The sequence below is a fragment of the Mytilus californianus genome, unplaced genomic scaffold (genome assembly GCF_021869535.1).
Source record: "Mytilus californianus isolate M0D057914Y unplaced genomic scaffold, xbMytCali1.0.p SCAF_13, whole genome shotgun sequence".
Classification (NCBI taxonomy): Eukaryota; Metazoa; Mollusca; class Bivalvia; order Mytilida; family Mytilidae; genus Mytilus; species Mytilus californianus.
In genome coordinates, this window is record NW_026262615.1 from 11,984,852 (window position 1) to 12,011,584 (window position 26,733).

A 26,733-nucleotide genomic window follows, 5' to 3' on the forward strand; every position below is an offset into this window, starting at 1 on the left:
AAGAATGCTGCATTATACTGTTTGCATATTACCTTGGATATACACTTGGAGTTCAAGTATTAATGTATAATTCCCCGACTTGAAAATGTGGGAAAATGAAAAAAAAACAAAACATAATATGTCTAATAATCTGTATTATATTTAATATAGATTGGTCTCAATTGGGGACGATTTAGAAAACGACATACATGTACCATAGGGCATTGATTTACCGTTTATTGTAAAATAGCTACATGTATGTAGACAACTTTCTGTCTTTTAGTGTTTGTGTCATTGGGTTGCTCTGTCGTGACAGATACCGTTTACTGGTTTATAAAAATCCAGACTTTTGTTTCATGGAAATTCAAAAGCTATACGTGAAAGTGGCATTAAAAAATTACAGGATTAAAACAACATGCGTGCATTATCGGAAAATGTCAAATTTATTTTATAAACGAGATTTAGACACCCAAAGTAATTTTCTCTGAGAGTTGATAAAGCAGTCGGGTTCTTTGATATGAGTCATGTGACTGACCAAACTCAAAACACCAACCGTTGTAAATTTTATAGACAAACTATACAGTTTCTGTATATGAGGGTCTAGATGGGGTTAACAGACTAAAGAATATTGGTCAAAAAGTGCAGAAAAAAAGACAAAAAATATAAAGAATACAGGAAAAATAGGCAAAAAATGAAGAATAGAGAATAATGGGATATCAAAATATGTAAATAATAGTGAAAAATGGTAGTTAAAGGATTAAGAAATGAAGACCCCCATCCAGACCCTCATATATATAAATAAACTGATGAATTTAATACGGTTAGATGACAAAATTACAATTTAAGTCTGCATTATGCGTTCCAAAACGATCGAAGTACAAATATAATGACTGGTCGAAATAAATTCCTAGCACCTAAACGTTAAATTACAATTGGCTCAACTAACGCCACAGGGTCTATGGTATAGCTTGGTACATATTCAGAATGATATTGGTCCTATAACTTATCCTAGAGGAAATAATGAAATAGAATATTATTGTACTTATATACATTTACCAGTACAAACTTTACAATTCGGTGTACAGTATACAAAACAAAATGATGACGAAGGGACGAATAGTATACACAATAGTTTTGGGCTTTCCGATGATTTACACGTTATATATTAACATAATGCTATGGCAAGCCGTTTTACTATTTATTCTAACTTTAAGACATCTCATATATATATATAATATCTCACATAATTTATAAGATATATTATAAAGAAAATTATATGAGATAGCTAACATATGAATCATATAATATATCTTATAAATTATATAAGATATCTTATAAACTATATGAGATAGCTTATAAAGTTTATTAGATATCCTGAAGTTAGAATAAATAGTAAAACGGTTTGTCATATAATGCGGTATTACATACTGATAGCGATACACGCGTACAAAATACGAATTTAGTCTAAATCACGTTTGTACGAATAATGCATATTTGATGAGACTACAAATGAACTATATATAATACTAATAAAGTTACAAAAACATTTATATGATGCATATGGGAAAGCACCTTTCTGGTTTAAAGTTGTCCTTTTAAGGATAGTAACTGTCAACTGTACTATGAAGTACAGCCACTGATATTAGAGTGTAAGACAGAATGATTTCATTTCGGAGTGTTAAGTACATTAAGCTAAATACGCGAGCATTGAGTATTATTCTTTATATTTATATAATTTTGATAAATTCTCATCTCTCTAGATTTTACTGTGCATGCACACTTTGGTTTCTAATCGATTTCCAAATCTTACCAATTCTTTTAATTGTACTATGATAAATATAATTTTGCTGTCATGAAAATGGGACAAGTCAAAACTAACAATTTATTATAATTCGATTTGTATATGACCTTGGATTACCAAAGCCTTGGATTTTCTACTAATATATCATATATTATTAAGAACGTCCGGTCGTTATAAAGTTTGAACGTTGTGGGGGTTGTACGAAAGTTGGGACAAATTATTCAAAAATATAAAATAATGCTGCATTATTTTGTTTGCATATTACCTTAGATATAACCTTAAAGTTCCAAGTCTTAAAGTAAATGTATCATTCATTGACTTTCAAACGGAAATAAAAACAAAAAACAACATATTTTTGATAATCTGTGTTATATTGATATAGAATGGTCTCAATTAGGGACGATTAAGAAAATGACACATGGTGCATTGATTTACCATTTTTATTATAAAATAACTATGGAGACATCTTCATGTCTTTTAGTTCTGTGTTATTTTGCATGGGTTGCTCTGTCGTGACGTACACGTATACCTCACATCTCATTTTGGCATTACATGTCATTCTATCTAAAGTTAAGGGGAACCTCTTTTGAATAAAACTTAATCTAGCTTATTTACGCGTGCGTGTTTCTAAAAATCATGTATTCCAAATATGATGCCACAAACACCAAACATTTATTATTTGGTTTGAAGAACTGATATACATATATATATATATATATATTTATTTATCTTGCTTTATTTGTATAGTATTCAAATAAAGTCTCCAGTTATCCTTCCTTTGTTGAGCAAACATACATGCATATACGTAACAGTTAAATACGGGATCCCCTTCGCGGTCCGCGATTAAACCATATTTATTAAAAAAAAACTTTGTAAAAATCAAGACATCTTTTGCATGAGATTTTATAAGTTAAACGTGAAATTATCATTCTAAAATTGCAGGATAAAAACAATATATGTACATTGTCGGAAAAAAATAACATTTACTTTATGTACGAGATTTAGAAACCAGAAACTACTTTTTCTCTCTCGGAGTTGACGGTCAGCACACAGTCAGGTTCTAGGATATAAGAACCATGAGACAGAAGTAAACATCAAACGTCTTAAATTCTATAGACAAAATATTCAGTTACAACAATTATATATTAACTGATGCATTATACGGGTAGATGAATAAACAACTTTGTTTCCCGGCATTATGCATTCCAAACCGAATGAAGTACAAATGTACTGAATGGTTAAAACAAATTCCTAGCCACCCCTACATAAAATGGGCAGAGCCTCAAATAATGCGGAATAGTCTGTAGAGTATCTTGGTACAAAATCCATTGATTGGTTGATGGCAGTTTAACATCCAGCGGCAAATATTAGATGAATATTCAGAATGATATAAGGCCAATAAGTCTGGGTGAAATTAGAACATTATTGTACTGATATATATTAGATATTATAAACTACTAATATATAATTCTGTCTATAGTGTGCAAAACAAAATGATGACGAAGGAAAAAATACAAAATAATTTTGGTTTTTCCTATGCGTTATCTTTATGTTTACATATTGTGGTATAACGTAATGATAGCGATACACGTGTAAAATATCAGTAATCGCGTACAACATACTTATCACGTTTGTACAAATAATGAATATAAGTGTTAACTTGATTATACTACAATTGAACTATATGTAATACAAATAAAGTTACAAAAACATTTAAATGATGCATACGGGAAAGTACCTTTTCTGGTTTAAAGTCTTCCTTTTAAAGATAGTTACTGTCAAATGTATTATGAGGTACTGCTACCGATATTAGAGTGTAAGATAGCATGATGTCAGTACTTAAAGCTAAATGGTCGTAAATATGCGAACATAGAGTAATATTCTTCAATACGGTATTGTACACGTACAGATACTACAGTGTATGTTTTGTTTGAATGTACTGATTTTTTCTTTTTTTTTATCTTTTATTCCGTTATCAAAGTGTTGAGATTTTCTCCAATACTGATTTTTTTTCTGTAATTGTTTTAATGTAAATCTTGTAAGTCTACTCGGAAGTTTGAGAGCGTAGAAATCGTAATGTAACACTGCCACATGCACATTTGTCGTCTACACTCAGGATCCTAGTCAGTTTGAGAGCGTAGAAATCGTAATGTAACATTGCCACATGTTCATTTGTCGTCTACACTCAGGATCCTAGTCAGTTTGAGAGCGTAGAAATCGTAATGTAACACTGCCACATGTCCATTTGTCGTCTACACTCAGGATCCTAGTCAGTTTGAGAGCGTAGAAATCGTAATGTAACACTGCCACATGTCCATTTGTCGTCTACACTCAGGATCCTAGTCAGTTTGAGAGCGTAGAAATCGTAATGTAACATTGCCACATGTTCATTTGTCGTCTACACTCAGGATCCTAGTCAGTTTGAGAGCGTAGAAATCGTAATATATAACACTGCCACATGTCCATTTGTCGTCTACACTCAGGATCCTAGTCAGTTTGAGAGCGTAGAAATCGTAATGTAACACTGCCACATGTCCATTTGTCGTCTACACTCAGGATCCTAGTCAGTTTGAGAGCGTAGAAATCGTAATGTAACATTGCCACATGTTCATTTGTCGTCTACACTCAGGATCCTAGTCAGTTTGAGAGCGTAGAAATCGTAATGTAACATTGCCACATGTTCATTTGTCGTCTACACTCAGGATCCTAGTCAGTTTGAGAGCGTAGAAATCGTAATGTAACATTGCCACATGTTCATTTGTCGTCTACACTCAGGATCCTAGTCAGTTTGAGAGCGTAGAAATCGTAATGTAACATTGCCACATGTTCATTTGTCGTCTACACTCAGGATCCTAGTCAGTTTGAGAGCGTAGAAATCGTAATGTAACATTGCCACATGTTCATTTGTCGTCTACACTCAGGATCCTAGTCAGTTTGAGAGCGTAGAAATCGTAATGTAACATTGCCACATGTTCATTTGTCGTCTACACTCAGGATCCTAGTCAGTGATGGTCATATATCTCATCTTATTGATTGCTGTGGTTTGAAAAAAAATATTAGTGTTGATGACATATTTCAGAGAATAGAGAATGGAAACGCCGAATGTTTCAACGAGACAACAACCCGACCAAAGATCAGGACACAGTCCAAGGTCATCAATGGGTCTTCAACGCAGCGAGAAAATCCCGCACCCGGAGGAAGGTTTCAGCAGGCCCCTAAACAATTATTATAATGTACTACATGTAATATATCCTCGTCTCATGGGTTTTCGTTCTATTAAGAATGCATTGTGACGTCACAATTTCCATTGAAAAAGCATGCATAGTACGAATTCATATGACGTACGAAAACATATGATCTGACCATACTAATTCAACGAAATGGACGCTACAGTAAATTCCGAAACATGCAAATGAACCAAAATTTAAAAAAAACAACACAAGACTAACAACGGCTAGAGGTTCCTGACTTGGGACAGGCGTAAAATGCGACTGGATTTAACTAGTTAAGTACTTTTACAGATAGTTTGGGATCAATTGTTTGATAGATTATAAATACCATGGTCTATCGTTGAAGATTGCATGTTGACCTTTACAGATGTCTTTTGATAAAGGGTGTCGTTGTGTTGCTGTCTCATTATCATATACATTGTGTACCCACACATCCTTGTAGTCGAAATTCGTGTCTGGTGTTAAACCCAGGCGCGATTCCATACGGAAAAGGGGGTTATATATCGGTTGCTTTGTTATATTTTGTGTTATCAAAATGAAATAAAACAGAAAGATTACAATCCAATAGCTCCCATCCCTTCTCTGGATTCAACAACGAGAACGGTTTAACTGACAGTTTCTTACTTGAAGAAATAAATAACAGGGGGAATATACCCCCTCCCCTTTTTCCTTTTTTTCCGGTATGTTTAAAGGAGATTTAAAACATTACGAACCACAGCGCATTCATCATTTTGACTCCATCACAATATGGTAGAAAAGAGACGACACGAACGTCTATCGCCTTTGGGAGATACCGTATCTGTTGTTTTTTTAAGCATTTTAAGCATTTTAGTAAGCTAATTAGAATCACGGTCACATCTGCAAAAATTGAATGTTTAAATCGTGTTCTATGTATCGACGTCTGATGCTAATAAATTATGACACGAATTAAAGCTGCTATGGCAATGTAGAGGACTGTTATCCGTTTAATCTAATTCAATGAAGCGTCTATTGTAGTTATAAATAGTTGCTAACTTCTACGTAATCTGGGTTCTGGTGAAAAGTTGTCTGATTGGCAATCTGACACATCTTCTTATTCATGTATACGGCTCTGCGTAATGTATACTTGAACTTTTAAACATGTATAACTTCCAGTCTTTCCTTTTCTATACATTTGTATTTCATCTCCATTTTTAGTTAAACATGTTAAAATGATCTCGAAACAGAACATATTTATCTAAAAGTCAAACAGGTATCATGTCGTTATAAGTGACATCCGAGTAATTTTGCAATCCGATACAAAGTATTTGATTTATCATTCAGAAACCAACATGACTGACAGACTGACGGACCAAAAACTATAGGACAGAAAACTAGTATTGCATTACTTCTTCGTAGCGTGGGATTTTAAAAAGTTGAGTATTTTCTGTTTGGATTCTTACATTATGATTTCATACATAAACATTACATTTCGTGGTAGTACATAAATGCGGGAATGTGTTATTGCTTATTCATAAGCGTGGTGTGCATGTGTCATGGAATGTTTTCTCTACTGTGGATAAGGTTCATACATAATTACTACTGTGTTTTTTTCGTGAATTGATTGAAATGAATTCCCTTCAGACAACTGTTTGTACGTTTCAACTAACATTAAATTTTCACCCGTCAGAGTTTTACTTTTTGCAATAAAGATATTAAAAACATTGAAAGATGTGTGTTTTTAAAGTCTTCGAATCAATTTTTATTTACTAGTAAAACATAGGAAAATAAAAAGTTATCTGATTGATTGATTGTTGGTTGCTTAACGTCCAGTGGAAAATATTTCATGCATGTTCAGGACGAGAACAAATTAACAATACATACAATATACAATAGGTAGGTCTTGAAATAGCCGGCCGGGATCATGGTCGAGGAAATTTAGACTGCCACTGGCAAATGAGGGTATATTGGATAGGAACAGAAATTTTGCCTTGCAACAGGCCACCTACGGAATCCCTCAATGAGTTGTTACAATGGTTCTTAGCGTACAGAGGGTGTGGCACTTTTTCTACACGAGGCATCGGATTTAACGTCCCCATTCTGACCGGACGTGGCTGCGTATTTGTACATCCCGCTCAGCCAAACGGACGCCCCACTTTTGCAAGAAGACCTGTAGTGACCATATTTCTATTCCCCAGTCACCCTTTGGGACAAAAGTGGTCTGAGATATACATCAAATTCAATGACATAGCATCATACATAACTACTCATTCTGTTAATTGCATGTATTAACATCTATGTATATGTCATCATCTTAATATTATTACCTAAAACATACAACAGTGTCCGAATCTTTATTATCTCCCTTTACAGGAATAATACTCATCAAGAAAATGTCCAGTGATTTGTCATAGTGGTAACTTTTTCATTGGACGCTTTTGCACAGACCATCTTTTGGACACCAAATCATCTGATTTAATTACAAGCTTGAGCGACTTTAAAACACGTTCCACTTATTCACATGATTTTCATTGAGACATTGTGCTGGTAAATAATCCCTATTTAAAGCCGAATGACTTATCTGATATAAGTGGGTTAATCATTCAATAATTTTTAATCAATTTAAACATCAAATTAAAGGTAATGTCAGACAGAAATTTGTAAAAAAAAAAAGAGTAATACGTTGAAAATCATTATTATTTGTGACAGATTGATTCATGGATGTTTGCTTTACGTCCAGGGGCAAATATTTCAGGCATGGTCAGGACGAGAACAAGTTAACAATTATATATTTGTGTAACTATCGATCAGAGTATTTGATCAATTGGTTCAATTGGTTCTTTTGATACCATAATCATACGATATCTCCTTATTTTTAAATTTAACTTTTTATTGCAAATTTTCTATGGCATTTACGTCATTTGATGATTTAAATTCAAGGCACAATTTGAAGAAGAAAAAAAACAAAGCCTTTCGGCAAAATTATAATAAGAATAAAAAGATGGTTAATTGTTGTGGTCCAGTTTGTGGTCAAATTGGTGAATTTATTTTTTTTTTTTGTAGATCATTTTAAAGGTTATGGTCGTCTGAAACAAACATCTTGTTTTTTTATTAACAATGTTAACCCTCCCTCAATTGGTTTAAATATGTTATTCTTGTAAAATTGTCAACCAATTTCAAATATTTTCGCCTGTGGTTAGGCTTAGCGTCTTTTGACGTAAATCGTATATAAACATAAATTATATTTTCATATTTACACCGAATTTATATATTATTATATATACATCACTGAAACTTCAACGTTCTATTAAAATGGACAAACATTAAAATATACTAAAGTCTTCTCCCGTCAGAGGATGAAGTTCTGTTGGCTTTGTGAAACTCTCAGCGGCGACCCCCTTATTTTTGCCTTCAAGACAATATTTATTTTTCAATTGTTGTACCCCCTCACACAAACATACACATACAGTTTTAGACAACACTTGTCGGTGAGACCCTCAGCTCCACCCATTTTTTTGAAAATTTTGGATCGAAATATGTTTAGAAATTACAACAGGTAAAACAATTCGTATCCGCAAATGTATTGTCTCGGGTACAAATTGAATGATTTTCCCTGTTGTCGCAAGGTCAGGTGATGTATCAATTTTCATTGCTTGTAAACATATATTCAATAGATGTGATTTATGAATATATTTAACCTAGATTTAGTTTCGATTTAATGTACTGTTTTACTTGTACATCTGTTACACACTAAAACTTTCATAATCTAGTTTGATTAAAATAGACTCGATATTTCGACCTAGGCCGGATGTTAAGTGGTTGATGCCCTCTATGAATTAATTAAAATGTTAGCGTCATGTTTAGAGAGTTGGGGGTGGTGACCTGTTCAAATGACCTGTATTTGTTAATAATTGTAAGAGCAATGTCCCGCAGTCGTTTACATCCTCGTCCTTCGGTCTCTGGTGTATATAGTTGTCTCATAGGCAATCATACATTCTGTACCACATCGCCATATTTTTATAAAATATGTTAACAAATAGCAGTAAGCATGATAAGGGGGGGGGGGTGCTTCATTAGTTTGTTAGTTTACAAAACTCCCACAGAATTACTTAACAGTAAAACTAGCTTTTCGTCTTAATTCTTTTTTTTGTAAATTTGATTTTGAGTTTTAATTAAATGTTGAGCTACAATTATAGGAGCAGTGTATGTTCACCAAAGCACGCCATCTGGGGGCGGGATCCATGATTTTTGAAAGAGGGTGTAATTCTGTGTTACAGATTATATTTTTGGAATGATTTTATCCTTTTAAAAAATCATATAATCGTAAAAAAACAGGATATAATTAAATTTTTTTTTAAGCGATCAAAAAAAAGGGGGGTTCCCCCTTGGATCCGCCACTGCCATCAATGGATGAAATATAGCTTTTTAACGGTCTTATTTGAAAATAGGTTGTGACGACATCCTATTGCAGAAACAAAAAGAAGAAGAATTATAGTAAAGTAGATTTTTATTCTTGAATATTATAATTCTAATGCATCCGGAAAATATGTAATAATTATGTTATTCTAAGTGCAATTAGAATTTATTTTCAAAGGTGAATTCCCTATGACAAAATAACAAGATAACTTCAATGGATGATAAATGGTAGGATGTATTAGATAGATCACAAACTAGCTTCCTTTACACAGATATAAGAAGATGTGGTATGAGTGCCAATGAGACATCTCTCCATCCAAGTCACAATTTGTAAAAGTATACATACATATATAAAGATGATGTGTGGTGTATATATACGCCATCAAGACAGCAATCTAACGTTGAGACATTGTTATAGCAAAAGATTTTTTTTAAAGTGGCATTAGCTGTAAAATTTATGTTCACTGATTTGACTCAAATTCTCAAATATGATTTATTATAACATACTCATAGCTATATCAAAATTACAAAACGTCCAAAATAACCATTAACAATGCATTGACAAGTTATAATACATCAGAATGTCTTGTGTATTTTAGACTAGACGCCATCTTATATACAATCGAGACGACCTGCGAAGATCCCCTATGAATATTTATATTGTATTTGTGTTATTGTTTACATACCCCTGTTGGGGTCTTTGAGAAAATAAAAAAATGAAACTTGAAAACTTGATGGTCATAAGGTGCGATGTAACATATTAACTACATAGACAAGCCTGTCTGATCGTATAATGACGATTTTCTAGGTATGTTTGATTTCATATCATATATTAAAAAAAATATGTTTCATTATTGGTTAACCTTTATAAGAATGATGATTTGTGGGCCGAATCAGTCAACGAAATGGTTCTTCACAGTGGCTCCCTTCTTTCACTTTTCAATGTTGACATTGTTTTATTTTTTAATAAATGAACAAGCTTAGCACATGCGTAACCCGTCTCGAGTTAAGGATCAAATTGAAGGTCGCTTGAATACGAATTCAAATGAGGTTGAATAATTGATTTGCAAGCCGAAAATTGTTTTTTAAAATATTTATTTTTCTAGTTTATTACTCTTCCCCCTTTTCTCACTTTCGAAATACTGAGGATTTTCTACCTAAGGAATAGATTACCTTAGCTGTTTATGACAAAACCTTTCGGAACTTTGGGTCCTCAATGCTCTTCAGCGTTTTACTTTATTTGACCATTTAACTTTTTTGATTCGAGCGTCACTGAAGAGTCGTTTGCAGACGAAACGCGCGTCTATCGTACACAATTTAATCCTGGTATCTATGATGAGTTTACTAACACACACACAATTTTGTGCAACATTTTTCGGTGATGATCCCTAATGAAAGTCTTGAATCCGAATCTGTTAGAAGAGATAATATGTTCATTCCTTATTTTCGTACAAATGAGTTGTAAAAGTACATTGTTCTTCCCAGTCGTCGATAATCAGCTGACGAGATTTTGACGGTGTAATCATTTTTATTGTTGGTAAACAAACATGTACATGTATATTCAATATATGATTCATAAATATACTTAACCTAGATAAGTATTTTTAATGTACTGTTTGACTCGTACATCTGTTACAAAATTAACTTTCACAATCTAGTTTGATTGAAATGGACTCGGGGATTTTCGATCAAGGCAGGATACATGTATATCAAATAAGGAGTCGGGTATGATTTCCATTGAAACAATTATGCACAAGAGTCAAATGATTGAGTGATTGATTGTTGATTGCTATACGCAGCATCAGCACAAAAATGCTATATCGCGGCGAGGAGTCAGTTAACAACTATAGCACTGTGTGACCTTCAACAATTAGAAAACACACACCGAAGAGCTATAAAAGACATGACAAGATGTGGAACAATGAAAAAGAGAAAAAAAGACGGTCTGAAGAACAAACAATATATTATAAATAAGGCAGACAACAACCGCAACAACTGAATTATATATATATAAATATATGAGGTTTTGGATGGGGTCCTTTATTTCTGTATTCTTTAATATTTTAGGCCATTTTCCTCTATTTTTTTTTATACTGTTTGGCCATTATTCTCTATTCGTTATATTTTAGCACCTCATTATTCTCACTTCTTTATTTTTTGGTTCATTTTTTATATTTTTCCCATTAATCTCTATTCTGTTAACCCCAATCCACACCCTCATATATATAGGCTCCTGACTCGGGATAGGCACATAAATAATCTGGCGGGGTTAAACATGTTTGAGAGCGATCAATTTGGTGCGTAATTTGGACAGTAGTGTAACAGCACAACATTATAGAAAACATGATACAAAACAGATGTTTCCTGGTAAATGATCCTCATGGATGCGAAAAGCCTCTGGTATGTGTAGCGAGTTTCGGCAGACTGGATCCCTGTCCTTCATCTGTTTTGCTCTGACAACAAGGGCTACCCTTATATTGCAAGGGAGAGGAATTGTTTATTCATTTTGAGTTTCAACCGAATGCTGAGGTCTAATTCCAACCAACATAGGAAAAGTGCATGTGTACTTTATACCAAGGCATATATGCTATATACGCATAAATAATCAATGAACTCTGACTTACTTTTCAAAAACGAAGGTGGTGACATCCACTTTCCCATAAAAAAAAGATTGATTGATTGATTGGTGTTTACGCCACTTTCAGTGCAATTGACTATATTAAAAACTGGAGTGCCGTGAGAGAACCACCGGCAGGAAAACTGACAATCCTAGTCAATTAAGATTGATGTCGAATGCACCTGATACGTGTGGGATTCGATCTCGGTGTTGAAAGACTAGTAATACAGTACATTGACTACTTAGACCACTCGGCGACCGAGGCCCCTCATATGGAAAGGACCAAGGCGAATACTATACTAAAATTAACATCAACTGCAGGTCTAAAAAGAATAATAATTATTGTAAAGTAAAATCATTCTTGAATATAACAATTTTAATTTATCCGGAAAATATGTAATATGTTAAAGGATTTGTTTTCAAAGGTGAATTCCCTTTGACTGAATGACAAGCTATCTTCATTGGATGATAAATGGTAGGAAGTATACGACGCAACGGAAATCTTGAAACAAACTGCTGTAACATGTAACTTCCTATACACGAATATAATATGTAAAAAGGATTTGTGGTGTGTAAATATAAAAATAAGATGTGGTATGATTGCCAATGAGACAACTCTTTACAAGAGACCAAAATGACACAGAAATTGACAACTATTATTGTAGGTCACCGTCAACAATGAGTAAAACCCATACCGCATTGTCAGCAGTTAAAGGCCCCGAAATGACAAATGCAAAACAATTTAAACGAAAAAAAAAAACGTAAGTCCATACGACAGCAACTCAACAATACAAAAAAAAAACCAACAAATAACACACCTGTGCATTTACGATATGCTATACATCGCTTCTTCGAGTTAATGAATGTAGAACATGCATTTCCATTTCAACTGTACGAATAATTGACAGAAATTATATACTTATATCGTATTTGTATATTCGTATAATTTTTTTTAAATACAATGTATGTTCACACCTGGTATTCCGATTAGAAGTCCACGGAGGGATCCGAATCCCGAAGAGTAATTACACGAGACCGCAACATGGTGGGTAGTATCACGTAGGTAGTATCACGTGGGTAGTATAACCCTTGGGAATCGGATCCAGATTTTACTCACGAATTACACTAAACAAAGCGTACTACTAGTAATTACTTCTCGGGATTCGGACCCCCCTTTTTTCCCCACGGATTTCTGATCGGGATACCAAGTGTGATGTAATATATCAATAATAACTTGTTACTGTTTAAAAGGTTTAATATTTATTTCGTCAGACTATTTAAAAGGAAACGATATTATTATTTCTTTTTCTTTCCTTTATTCTCACGTTCTCACATATATGCTTTAAATTAATCTATGTTAAAAATATGCCTTGTCGACGAATTTTCAAAAGTTATATAAAATTCTTTACATAAGTGTTCACATTGGTCGTTCTGACGAAATTTGAAATAATTTTCAGGTAAACTGCTGTTCGGAATCTCACAGTATTAACAAACAATGTAACAATATTCCTTTCTAACAATGTGTATTTCATACACGGTCTGAATTGTGGAAACTGTTTTAAATGATGTGTAATTTTAAGTTCATGTTGAATCAATTTCCTATGACTAAATTAAAAGATACCTTGGGTGATAAATACATGTGTAGTAGGAAGTATTCGAAAAAAATTGATATCTTGACACAAACTAGCTTCCTATACATGAAAATCAAATAAAACGTAGTTGTGGGGGTAAAGTTCAATAAGACAGTAAACCAGCAAAAAAATAAAAACAAAAAGACATTTCAAAAGGGCAAAATACTTCGACCTTGAGATCATGTGTTCGAGTCTAGCTTGGATCAAACCAAAGAACTGAACATTGGTACTTAATACTTCTCCTCGAAGCACGACGCATATACGAGTAAGAGCAAAGACTTCTCGGCTCAGAGTCGGAACAATGTTCTCGGGTATAGGGTGACATGTCATTCTGTGGTCTGTTACCTTGAGAACTAGCAGGTTAAAAATCCGGCTCAGTGGTCTGATACAAAGCAGGGTTTCGTAACACACTATCATGTTCTCGTACCAATGTGCATTTAATTTGATTGTCACTAGACGTTTGTTAACATCCATCCATAAAAAAAATTATATCATTAGTTTGTTGTTTTTTTCATTTATTATGTTTAGAAAAAAATTTGATTTAGACCAATTTTTCATTTGAAAAGCCCCTAATTGTTCCTTCTCGAAGAATTTGAAAACTACATACAAATCTTTACGTATAAGTACATGTGTACTAACATTGTTAATTTTATAACTGCGATTGACGACATTTCATTGTAAATTTCAAATAATCTGCCCTTTGATCTGACAATATTGACAAACAAATACAAATATATATTCCTTTCTAACAATTTGCACAGAACGTGAGAATTGCATGTCCTAGTTTTGAATCAGATACTATAAAAGTGCATTTGAGGGTATTACATACCATATGATAAAAGGGGGAGGGTAACTTTTCAAAAATAAACGAGATCTATTTCAAATGGAATTGTAAATTTTTTTTAAATGATATATATGTTATGTTAAGTGCAAGTAGAGTCATTTTCACTGGTGAACTCCCTAAGACTGAATTACAAGATATCATAATACCTTGAGTGATTAATGGTAGGAAGTATTCGTAGGAACGACAATCTTGATACAAACTAGCTTCATATATGCATGAAAATGAAGAAAAAAGTAGTTATAATGTACACGTCAACAAGACAACACAAATAAAACTAAAACACATTTCAAAAGTCAAAATACAGTCTTTGACAATACGTATACATTAAACAACATGTCTAACTCAAATCATACAGCGTTCAGCGATACAAAATAAATAAGGAAATGTGGTATGATTACCAATCAGACAAATACTACATGTATCCGCCAGAGACCAAAGAACGAGGATGTAAAGAAGACAACTATAGAATACTGTACCTGTTCCGGATCAGTTAATTTTGAAAAAGCAGGGGGGGATTGGGGTGGAACGATTTAGAGTTATACTTGTAAAAGGTCTATGTATTTATTTTGATTGAAACTCCATTAGGGGGTCCGGGGCCCTCCTCACCCAATTAATTCAGCCTCTGTGTACGGTTTTGAAGGATGAGTAACCCCCGCGCCATATAGTAAGCTACAAATACATGTATATAAGGCCCCGATTTGATAAAAAATGTGGACAATTAAAAATTGAAAGACAACGTCATGATTCATGCAATTACAGCTAAATTGTACTTTAAAAATTGTTTTCTAATAAATATTAACACTTGTTTGTGTAGTGTATATCATAGTTGTATATATTTGCCTGATAAATTTATATATAAATATAGTTCAAACAAAATGACAATGTATTAACAAAAGTTTATTTATCATACTGTATAAAAGTCATCATATTTGATTCCGTCACAATTTATCCATAAATAAACGACATTTTTGGTTTTTATCTCTTCTTATTCTAAAAGATTGGATTCAAACAAATCTATCGTTTAAGAAGACCCTTAATTGTACCTTGACGACGAATTTTCAAAGTTACGTAATATCTTTACGTAAATATTAACATTGATCGTATCATAACTTCGACTGACGAAATTTCCGAGTAAATTTCAAGTATTCTCCCTTCGGATATCTCACAGTATTGATAAACAATATACACACACACTTCTATCAATTTATAAAAACATGAGAATTGCGTTTCATATACATTTTCGAATAAGACAGTTTAATGTATTACATACCATATGACAAAAAGGGGGGGGGGGGGTATAACTTTCCGAAAAAATGCACGATATGTTACAGTATTTCAAATGTGAGGTGACTTTTGGGAAAACAATGAATCAGACAGACTCTAAATGAGGGTCTGGATGGGGGTCCTTCATTTCAGTATTCTTTAATTTTTTAGGCCATTTTTCTCTATTTCTTATACTTTTTGCCCATTATTCTCTATTCTTTATAATTTAGCACCTCATTATTCTCTATTCTTTATTTTTTTGGTCAATTTTTCTCTATCCTTTATATGATTTTGCTCATTATTCTCTATTCTGTAAACCCCCATCCAAACCCTTCTAAATTGTGGAAAATTTTAAAATATAATCGTCATGTTTTTTCCCTTTTTGACTTAAATACATGCATATAGCGTAAAAACTTTTATTAGTAAGACAAGACACAAAAATTGAGGTATTTTGTTCAGTTTATGACCACCCAGTTGCAGACAAAAATTAAAGAAATACACTCCCATATATTCTAGGGTATAAATATAGGAGGGGCAATGATTAAATCAAATAAACGTATTTCCTCACATTCAATTTACGATTTCATTTCCGGGGAAGTTCATTGAAATATTTCAATAATGTTCATTATTTGAAATATTTTCTGTAATTGTATAACAATTCCAGAACATTCCTGATCAATCGGAAATAACATTAGATATAAGTTCGATATTTCATCAGCCGATATACAAGGTTGGTAACAGCCTGCCTTGAAATATTAGTCATAATCATATGATGTGTTTTAAGTAACACAAATATATCAGTATCTGTCATTATTTATAAACAAAAATAAAAATTAAACATATCTATAATACTTTGTCATGGAATGTATCTATATTTGGTTATAATTATGACAACAGTAAATCTTAAATAATTTTTGATAAAAATAGGTTAATTTCACATAATTAATAGAGTGCAAGAGACCAGGGAAAATGAAACACACCGAATCAGGAACTCCTTGACATGTAACGAATGTGCGAATTAGATTTTTTAGGTACGAGATTGCTACAGGATGGTAAAAAGTCAACTTTAAAAAGTGTATACATGTTTTTAAAAGATTTTAGACCATACATGCTAATGAACTAAATTTTCCAACTATGCAGAGATATGTATTTATTTCTCATTTAAATATATTATATACTTTAAATCAAGGGCTTTTTTACAGTCTAATTGTATTGTAATTGTGTATTTAAATTCTATATATCTATGCTAATCAATGTTATACATGTATTCTCTATATGCTCCTTGTGGGCCCTTAAATGGTAATAAAATACATCTTATCTTATCTTATCTTATACTGTTTGTGTTTTCCCTGAAATGCACATTATTTTACTTGAAATTCATCATTGAGTCATATAAGAATAAAACATACTTCCTTCCTGCGAACAATCGGAGCGAAATCCGTCGAAATCGCAGCTGGGGATGGGGTGGGGAGGTGGTGTTTATAGTTTATGTAGTATATTTGCCCTCATTACAGTCTGTTTAGAATGTAATAAAATTTTATAAATAGAATATCGTTTTCAACACTTTTCTTATATTTTTTCTTTAATGGCAACCAGGGGCGTAGCTACCTTCTTAATGAAGTGTAATCACAAACTAAAGGGCGAGGGGTCTGGGGGCCTCCTAAGGCCCCCAGTAGGTCCGGGGCAAAGCCCTGGTAGAGGAGCCAGAGGGACGAAGCCCCCCGGATGCTCCGCATATATAGCGTTTCAAAACAATCACAACCGAAATAAAACTTGGAGATTTTTGTTGTGATTTTTTTGTCAACTATTTGTTTAACTTCGAGTCGAATGAAGACTTAACATTGTCGCTTGCGTTTTTTGTACGTGAAAGCTTTTAAAATAACGGAGATTTGTTCCATATGCTAGTATTTGTATTGAGCAAAGTATATTTAAAAAAACAAACAATAAACATAAACACAATACTATATTTGGAGTTTCTGTTAGCATAAACATTATGGATACCAAATACTTGGTGGACACATTCTCCTATATTTTGCTTAACATATGTATTTAGGTGTTTAAACATTTTGTGGATAAACTCTACAAAAGAGAGATGGGAATTTCGAATTTTACGTAGTTAGGAATATTCGAAGTTGAAATTAATGAACTTTTTCAAAGAAAATGGTACTTTGATCACGATCTTTTTCATAATCTGCGTTTTTAATTAGCTAGCTACCATTCGTATAGACGGCCCATATAGAAACGACTTCGAATTATCAAATCTATATAAAAGATTTTTTTGTAAAATAAATAAAAACGAAAAACATGTACTGGAAAATGTGTACTTTTTTTATAATAACAGCAGTTCAAACTTCCCATCTACTAGTATACGGAAACTATTGATTGATTGAATGGTTATTAATGTGCGGTAGCAAATATTACATGCACACAGGAGAGATACGTTGACGTGAGGTGAAAATGAACTATTCGTGTTGTCAAGACCTACATACTTAGTCAATATTGAACTAGTTCACAAGGTAACAGTCATTATTCCCGAATCGATACGAGTTGAAGGGTCTTCATTCTAGTAAGATGTTTGCTTTGGGGCGAAGCAGAAAATAATAATTTCAAGTTTTTTTTGTTAACCCTAAAGGGATTATGTTTTTTTTTGCACTCAAAGCGAGTATACGGTATGGTTGTGGTACCAACAACTATGTAGCTGGTATTTTCTAAACAATGCCCGTAATATAAAAAGTTCCTCTAAGTTTACACCAGTTGTATGTATTTATCGTACACATACATGTCTGACAGGATTAAAAATTCCACTGCATGTGTGTTCCTCTTGCTTTTATTCTTTGTGTAGTTTTTAAAATGCATATATAGAAAGACCAATTCCTATATGTTAACTTTGTCCCTCACTCTCTCTCTCTGTTTTTTTTTGGTTTTTTTTGTGTGAAAACGACGTGGATGCACGTGCTGCCGTGCCTCCGGGTAGCTACGCCCCTGGCAACATTATTTTTAAGATATGTTCAGAAACAAATCTTCATACAAGATAAGTTGTTTGATCTGTGATATTTTTTTTATCTTTGTTTGTATATACATCTGTATATCCAAATTGGATTTACGAGATATGGACATCGATATACTACTGATGCATGTTATTGAGGTTCATTCGACTTACGTAGTATCAGACGACCAACAACCCCAAAGGGTAAACAAGGTTACAATATTTGACGTATTTCTGAACCGTACAATACATGAATAAATAATGAAATATACGATTCTGATGCAATTGTACAAATGTGTGTCAATATACTTTATAGAGGTCATATGGAGATATTGGTTGTATAAAAATGTCTATTGCAGCCCTGGGATCTTTCAATAATACATATGGCTTAAAGCCCATAAAGAAGTCAGTTTCATTATATAAAAAGAAGATATGCATGCACGATAAACGACTGTCAATGAACAGCACTCCACCAGAGACAAAATGACGCAGAAGTTAGCAGCTATAGGTTACCGTACGGCCCTCAACAATGAGCAAAACCTATACCGTATAGCAAGCTATAAAAGGTCCCGACATGACAAATGTAAAACATATAGTTTGGTTACATTACATTGACAGAAAACAATTTAAGTTTTAGATTATCATACCTCTTGTTTTGGTTTTATTGTATTGTCGAGTTGCTGTCGTACTGATATATACTACACATCTCGATCGTTTTATTGTATTGTGGAGTTGCTGTCGTACTGATATATACTACAAATCTCGATCGTTTTATTGTATTGTCGAGTTGCTGTCGTACTGATATATACTACACATCTTGATCGTTTTATTGTATTGTCGAGTTGCTGTCGTACTGATATATACTACACATCTCGATCGTTTTATTCAAGAAATATTTTATTTCAATTATATCGTCCACAGTTATAAAAACAACTGAAGATAAGTGTTTGAGAAGTACATATATTGGTGATTTGGAGTTCAATTTGACAAAGACTAAAACAAAAAGTAACATCTTAGATAACTCTTTTATTGTCTTTTTCATTTTTAACCATGGCGTTGTCAGTTTATTTTCGACTTATGAGTTTGAATGTCCCTTTGGTATCTTTCGTCCCTCTTTTACATGAAAATATCATATGTTTGTAGTTTTGTATAATTTAAAAGATATTTATTGTACCCTCGTTTGTCTCAAGTTTTCGTCGTTTTTGTTTCCATGGCATTGTCAGTTTGTTTACGGTATATGAGTTTGAATATCCCCTTGGTATCTTTTGCCTCTCTTTGTCAGTATAGTTACATTTTGTACCTTGGCTACATTAAATGAATGGGAAAGAGTAAGATCCATGTACACATTTTAATATAAACAGGATCTTAATAATATTTTGTGTATTTTTAAAATTTTTAATTTAGTGCAGTTTTAATAAATATCACACATAATCCGCTGACATTTTAATTATCGCAATATAATGAATGTGAGTCAGAAAAAAACGTAATTCTACTTTTATCATTTTTACCTTTTTTATGGCAAAGAATGATATATTCAATCTTGTCAATTTGCGGTAGTAGTATTACCTTGAACGACATCATAAAAGAGCCCCGCAGATAAATGACTAAATTATAGCACCACCAGGCAGGACGATTTTACTACAAATTACACGATTTTCAAAACATTTTACGTCCGTACTACGTATATCGTGAGGACAAGAATTTTACAACTTTTACAACTTCAAGGTGTGTATGAATGAATTTGTTCTAATGTAATGCAACACACCAAAATATGTCGTCATTTCCGAGAAAAAAAAACAACCATAAAAATTATACGTGTACAAATGTATGACTATTATAGTTTCCGATTAAATAATAATAATCTTCATTGTCATTAAGCATACACAGCACAATTTGTGACAAACAGAATACAAAGAGTAATATATATAACAATTTTATAACAAACATAAGTGAATCAAGAGTCCCTAGTCCACCTTTCCATTGCCCATTTTAAAAGGGACCTACAATACATTGTACATGTATGAATTTTAAAATATAAAAACATTTTTTAAATTGCTATACTTTTTCGAATCTGTTAGTGTCATACGTTCTATATTTTGTTAGACCCACGAGAATTAAAAGAAAATGAAAACATTAAAATTGCACATTCATGATCATTTATTTTGTTCAGAAACATAATGCACTATTATATGTTTTAGTGCTCTTACATAATAATTATGGCTTATCGATTTGAATGAGGTTTATAGATCTGTTTCTATTTGAAGATATGATTCAAAATCAAATTAATTTAGCCATTGACATGCCGTGGTTCATTGTAAAATCCGCCGGTTTTAATCTTGTTCCCGACTATCACAAGTTTTGCACTTTGAAAATAGTCTACTGATAACTGCATATATATAATTATCATATATAAGTATTTTCCATTGACAATTCGGTCAACCTAACCCATATAACTTGTCGGTAATTGATTCATTTCCGTAACGATAAGCTCTTTGATTGTCAGTTTTGGAGGCGGAGCTTAACTAAAAGATTGATTTGGCTCGTGTCCAACGGAAATTTACCACAAATATAAAGGCACATGTTTTCTGTTTACAGTTAATCGGATCTTTTAATAGAAGCAATACACATCGTTTTCTAATATTAAGAAAAACAGACGAACATTTTAAGGATATTTGAATTGAAACGTTAAAAGGTAAGGATTGTTTATATATATATACCATATATAAAACATTGATCATTTATCATTGTCATCGTCTAATTCATATTTCAGTTAATAATAATTAGTTACAAGTAAAGGTAGCATTTTTTGTATCTTGTGGTTGTACGGTTGATTTGTGCTTACTTAACTGATAAATGTTTTAAACATAATCTGGACTGTTGGGTGATATAATGTACATGTATACATAAAGGGCTCTACATATTTTGATGCAACTGGAGACAATCAGTTAATTTATCAACAAAATAAAAAGTGAATTTCGAATAAAATTACACAAACTTGATGAAATAACGAATCTGGAACAAATTTAATTATTGTCACAATAGCAACGCAAACCTATCCAAATCCAATTCCTATTTTATTTGTAGACGTCTTAATAAGATAGTTTTTCGTTACGTAATTTGTTGTCGTAATGTTAACTTTGCATTCGGAGATTTAAACACTAATTTAGAATTTGATATCTATGAATACATAATTATGCCAACGATGATTTTTTTTTTAGCTAATATGCGATAATTATGTATGTCACAAGAATCAAGGTTGTTATAAATACTTCTGATTCACAACAAGACCAACCCGAATGAGGTCAAATCGATGTTAGTCGGTAAATCCATCATAGACGGTTTCCATTGGAAATTTCTAGATCAATCTTATCTGGTCCACTGATTTTCTATAGTTGAAGGTTTTTCCATTGACAACAATCTATTTAAAGCTTTAAATTGCAATGCACTTTATTTTTGTTTACTTTTGGCAGAGTTCCAACCGGGTAAAGCTGCTCGAATTATTTCTTAATTACTAGTATCCAGTTTTAACCGGTATTTCATATAATTTCCTTGTTTGATACAAGGATTTCCATTTATTGACTATTTATACATCCTTGCAAGACGTATTGTAATACAGAAGTATTCTGACATTCTTTGGATTCTTTTGACTTCGATAATTATAAGTATGTGCAATTTCAAATTGTTTTGAAGCATATTATTGCTTTATGATATTTATAATGTTTATTGCGTCATTTAGATTTTTTTGCGGTTAACCTGGTTGGAATCTTTTCTTGTATGGTTATATATTGTGTTGTATCTTATTTTTTTTTAACGTTCGTCGCCGTCAAAATATTAAACCTTGCCCACTTAGTTGGTTGTTGAAGTACTTGTGTGCAAATTTCTTTAGGACGATAATTTTATGTATAATCGAGTGTGCCTTCAATGTGGTAGCAAATATAATTATAATGCGTATTTTATTGTTCTTCTGCACATAGTAATCATTTTTTAAATTTATATTTGCAGTTAAAGGATATGTTGCTAGAACGAGACCTAGGGAAACTCTATAGTCTACCCATGGTGGAGAGCCTTGAATCCGGACGTCACGTGATTATAGATGCAATGACAGATGTACAGTTGGCGGAAACGTATGACATGATACAAGACGCTGCAGCACACGGAAGTGGGTTCGGGATAGACGAATTTGTAAATGAGAAAAACTTTAGACAAGAAATACATGACAGTCATTGCTTTGCAATAATCTGCAAAGAAAGTTGTGACTTAATTGGAGGAATTATTCTTGCAAACAGTAAATTCTATCGAGGTGCTTCAACCATGGTAGATCCGTTTATCATAATCAAACGAACCGAAAGGGGTCAGAGGTTAGGAGAATTTGCGATGAATAAAGCAATTCAATTTTCCCAGCAACTAGGATACGTGGGAATGTACGTTGACACATTTTCCAACAATACAGGAATGTTGAAAATCTTGCAGAAAATTGGTGGTTTTACCCAAGTAGGATTTTTGCCCGTTGGTGGACGATTACAGAGTGGGAAACTAATTGGTTCCATAATCTTCTATCGGGATCTCGCGGAAGTGTCATGTGACATGGAGAATTCATCAGAATATGGATCAGATGAACTTGCAGACATTTCAGAAGAAGACAACCTGCAAAATATCAATCCTGTAGATTTGAATCTCACATGAATTTAAACAGTGGACTTTCTGTCGGTTCACGAATACTACCGCTTTTAGTGGTTAAACCGGTTTTGTAAATACGACAATGTCATATTAAAACCGACATTTAGACTTTAATTACAACTGAAGGTCTAAAATCGAAATGCAAGTTCGCCTTGCCATGATAGTATACATAGAGATATAGGAGAAAGAATATTTCCCAACCAACTCTGTAAGATAGAAAACTGAACCAGCTGTGACAATCGAATCATAACTTTATATATAATAATATGTAATATATGTAAAGTACAAACTACATGTTGAAAATTATTGCAATCGTCGTGTAGATTTTATGTGACGGTGCATTTAGTGTATAAATTACATGTAATTACATAGAATCAGTTCATGATAGAAACTTCATCAAATAAATCATGAAATTCTATAAAATTGTGTTCTTTTATTTGTTTTTATTTTGAAAATGAAAAAAAAAGTAAACAAAGGTGACAGTTATGTACAAATATTGGAACAGTATATAAAAATAAGTGGACGTGGGTATGATTGCAAATGAGACAACTGTTCACTAGAGACCAAAATGCCATAGAAGTTAAGAACTAAAGGTCACCATACAACCTTCAACAATGAGCAAAATCCTGGCTGCATAGTAAGGTATATTAGTTCCTCACACCAATTTTGTCTCTAGCCAAGTTTAGTTACATGTTTCCTGTGTAACTTTATTCCTGTAGGTTAAATCAGTCCATGTTGTTTTGTTGCCCGTGTTGCCTCTAATTACAGAAATTACGAAACCTTGTGAGTTGTGCTACTTGAAAAATTAAAACGGAAAATCATGAAAGTTGATGGTTACGTCGATTTCTAGTAAAGCACCTTGGTTTACTTTTCCTTTTTACTGTGGCGTTTGTCATGTTTGTGTTGACTAATCTTGAGTTTTTTGTGGAATTTTTTTTTTATACTCGTCTTTTTACCTTTTTGGTTGTGATTTCTTCCTTTCTTCGAGGTACTGTCATGATTGCCTCTCGGTATCTTGTTATCATTTCTGTCATTAATTCTATACCTAACGCCTCTTGCCACCGACATTCACGAACTTTTTAATACGTGTATAATACTTTCATAACCACTACAAATTTACATCCCCCCGGTCAAACCTTGCTAGTAAATAACACAAAAAACCCAGCAAAATCGACGGTGTGCAGATGGGTCGATTCTACAGTTTGAAAAATGACTTAAAACAATAAAAATACAAAATATATTTCTTCTTGGTTAGAAAACGTATTATAAAATCATCACCTTGCGCACAACAAGTATATTACCTTCAAACCCAAAGTTTTGTAAGCGAAACATAAAAAAAAATCTTTTGAGGGCAAAAAACAAAACACAAACAAAAAAGCTTAACCATTGAATATCAACTTTGCCTGTGACAGTTGATTAGAGTTGAGCATATGGCGTCCAGAGGTATGTAAAAGGCTTCATATAAGCAAGCCATTCTACGGAATGCATGGCAAGGATTGGCCCATGTAAGGAGATCGAGTACCACGCTCCTGGGACGAAAAGCGGGCAACCACTAGTACTAATTAAGCTGAGCTTCTCATGTGGTACCGGTGATGAGGCTACAGTCTCAGACCCAAACAAGTTATCTTGTTCCCATATGTGTAACATCTTATCTACTATCCACCCCCTTTTTCCACTTTCATTTCTTTTCTTGTATCCTATTCATATATTGTAAGCCGCGGTAAAAACTCTGTGCTGCTTGGATGTAAAACACCAACAGTCAAGCAATCAATTAATCAAATGCTTGAAAAGATAATGTTTGACAGTAGAAATTATCTCCAAGAATGAAGTCAATTATTCTATTATGAGGGTCTGGATGGGGTTTATAGAATAATGAATAATGGGCAAGCGGCAAAATGTGCCGAATAAAGGACTAAAACAGTAACAAATAAAAAAAATAAGAAAAGAAAATAATGGGGCGCCAAAATATAAAGAATAGAGAATAACAAGCAAAATTTATTAAAAAAATATAGAAAAATGGCCATAAAAAATTAAAGAAAACAGAAATGAAGGACCCCAATCCACACCCCTCTGTATATATATATTATCTCTTGTTGCACCCGGATGCTCTGATTCATCATACAAGCATATGCAAATTACCCGTTTAATAGACCTATCAGTGCAGTCAAAACATATCAAATTCAAGGCAACTCTTATTAAATGGAACGTAACCCAATACATTTTGTAAATAATAAACAAGGCCTGCTTGCATATTAAAGTGGCTTAGGTTCCGGATGGGAACCTATTTTAAAAGTAGGACAATTTTTCAAGTGTATAAACTGAAGTAGTTTTCCATCGGATGATAATTGTTTAAAACGCTAGATCTAGTTACTCTATATATAAAATAAACTGATGGATGTTTAAAGTCAAGTTTCAAATAGGACCGACATATCTCCGATACAAATGTTGTCATTCTTGTGAACAAGACCAGGACTAATATCCAATTAATGTTTTATGACCATTTTTAAATTTGTATGAAATATATGCCCAGACTATCCACATATTTAAGAACCTCGTCAGTCATCGCCCCGAGTATACCCAGGGGCGGATACAGCAATTTTTATAAAAGGGGGGGGGGGGGGCGTTATTCCTGGAAACGTAAGAAATAATGCGGAGCGAGGAGAAACTTTTTGGGCGCTTTCATTCTTAAAATTCATAATGAATCGTGAGAAACATGAGACTTTTAATATTTTTTAGCGATCAAAGAGGGGGGGGGGAGGTAGTACATCCTCTACACCATATCCTAAATCTGCCGCGAATATCTGAATGATTTAGTCATTTTATCTCGCGACGGGATATTTAGAGCTTGCCTTGACATATCTTACAGGCATCTGTGGAGAGTTGATCTCTAGATGAATTTCGGAAAGGGAACGACCATTAGATTTTCGGGGGGGGGGGGGGGGGGGGAGAGGGGATAGGGGGCAGGAGGATTTTGAACATGAATAACTTGGTCTGGTAAGGACTCAATATAAATAAGTTTGAATAAGACAGGATGAAATGAATATTTCGCAACACAAAATACAGAAATCAAATTTGTGAAAATTAATGTTTGCCGCGGAAAAAAAATTATACTGCATAGCAGCAGGTAAAATAAATTATCAATCGTCCTGCTTCACCAACTCCCTTCCTCCCCCCTCACGAATTTAAAAGGATCGTCCCCTTATAAGTGTCAGGTTACAGTATCATGAATGTGGATACCCCACATATTCACACATTTTTATTTTAACAAATGTACTTTCTATAATTTTGCTTATATCACATTTTGTTTCCATTTTAAAGTCTTCCTCGTTTT

The 26,733-nt window shown here is 33.1% G+C and overlaps 1 protein-coding gene across 3 annotated transcripts; it reads left to right on the forward strand.

Moving 5' to 3' along the window:
• The first annotated feature begins 21,304 nt into the window (after nt 1-21,304).
• Nucleotides 21,305-23,825, forward strand: LOC127723181 (uncharacterized). Of its 3 annotated transcripts, none has more exons than XM_052229708.1 (2): nt 21,305-21,417; nt 22,728-23,825. In XM_052229708.1, the coding sequence occupies exon 2, from the start codon at nt 22,737-22,739 to the stop codon at nt 23,406-23,408; it is 672 nt and encodes a 223-aa protein (XP_052085668.1). In that variant the 5' UTR covers nt 21,305-21,417; nt 22,728-22,736; the 3' UTR covers nt 23,409-23,825. The 3 variants fall into 3 exon arrangements, with proteins under 3 accessions (XP_052085668.1, XP_052085666.1, XP_052085667.1); XM_052229706.1 differs by lacking the exon at nt 21,305-21,417 and adding an exon at nt 21,500-22,207; XM_052229707.1 differs by lacking the exon at nt 21,305-21,417 and adding an exon at nt 22,254-22,387.
• Nucleotides 23,826-26,733: the final 2,908 nt, after the last annotated feature.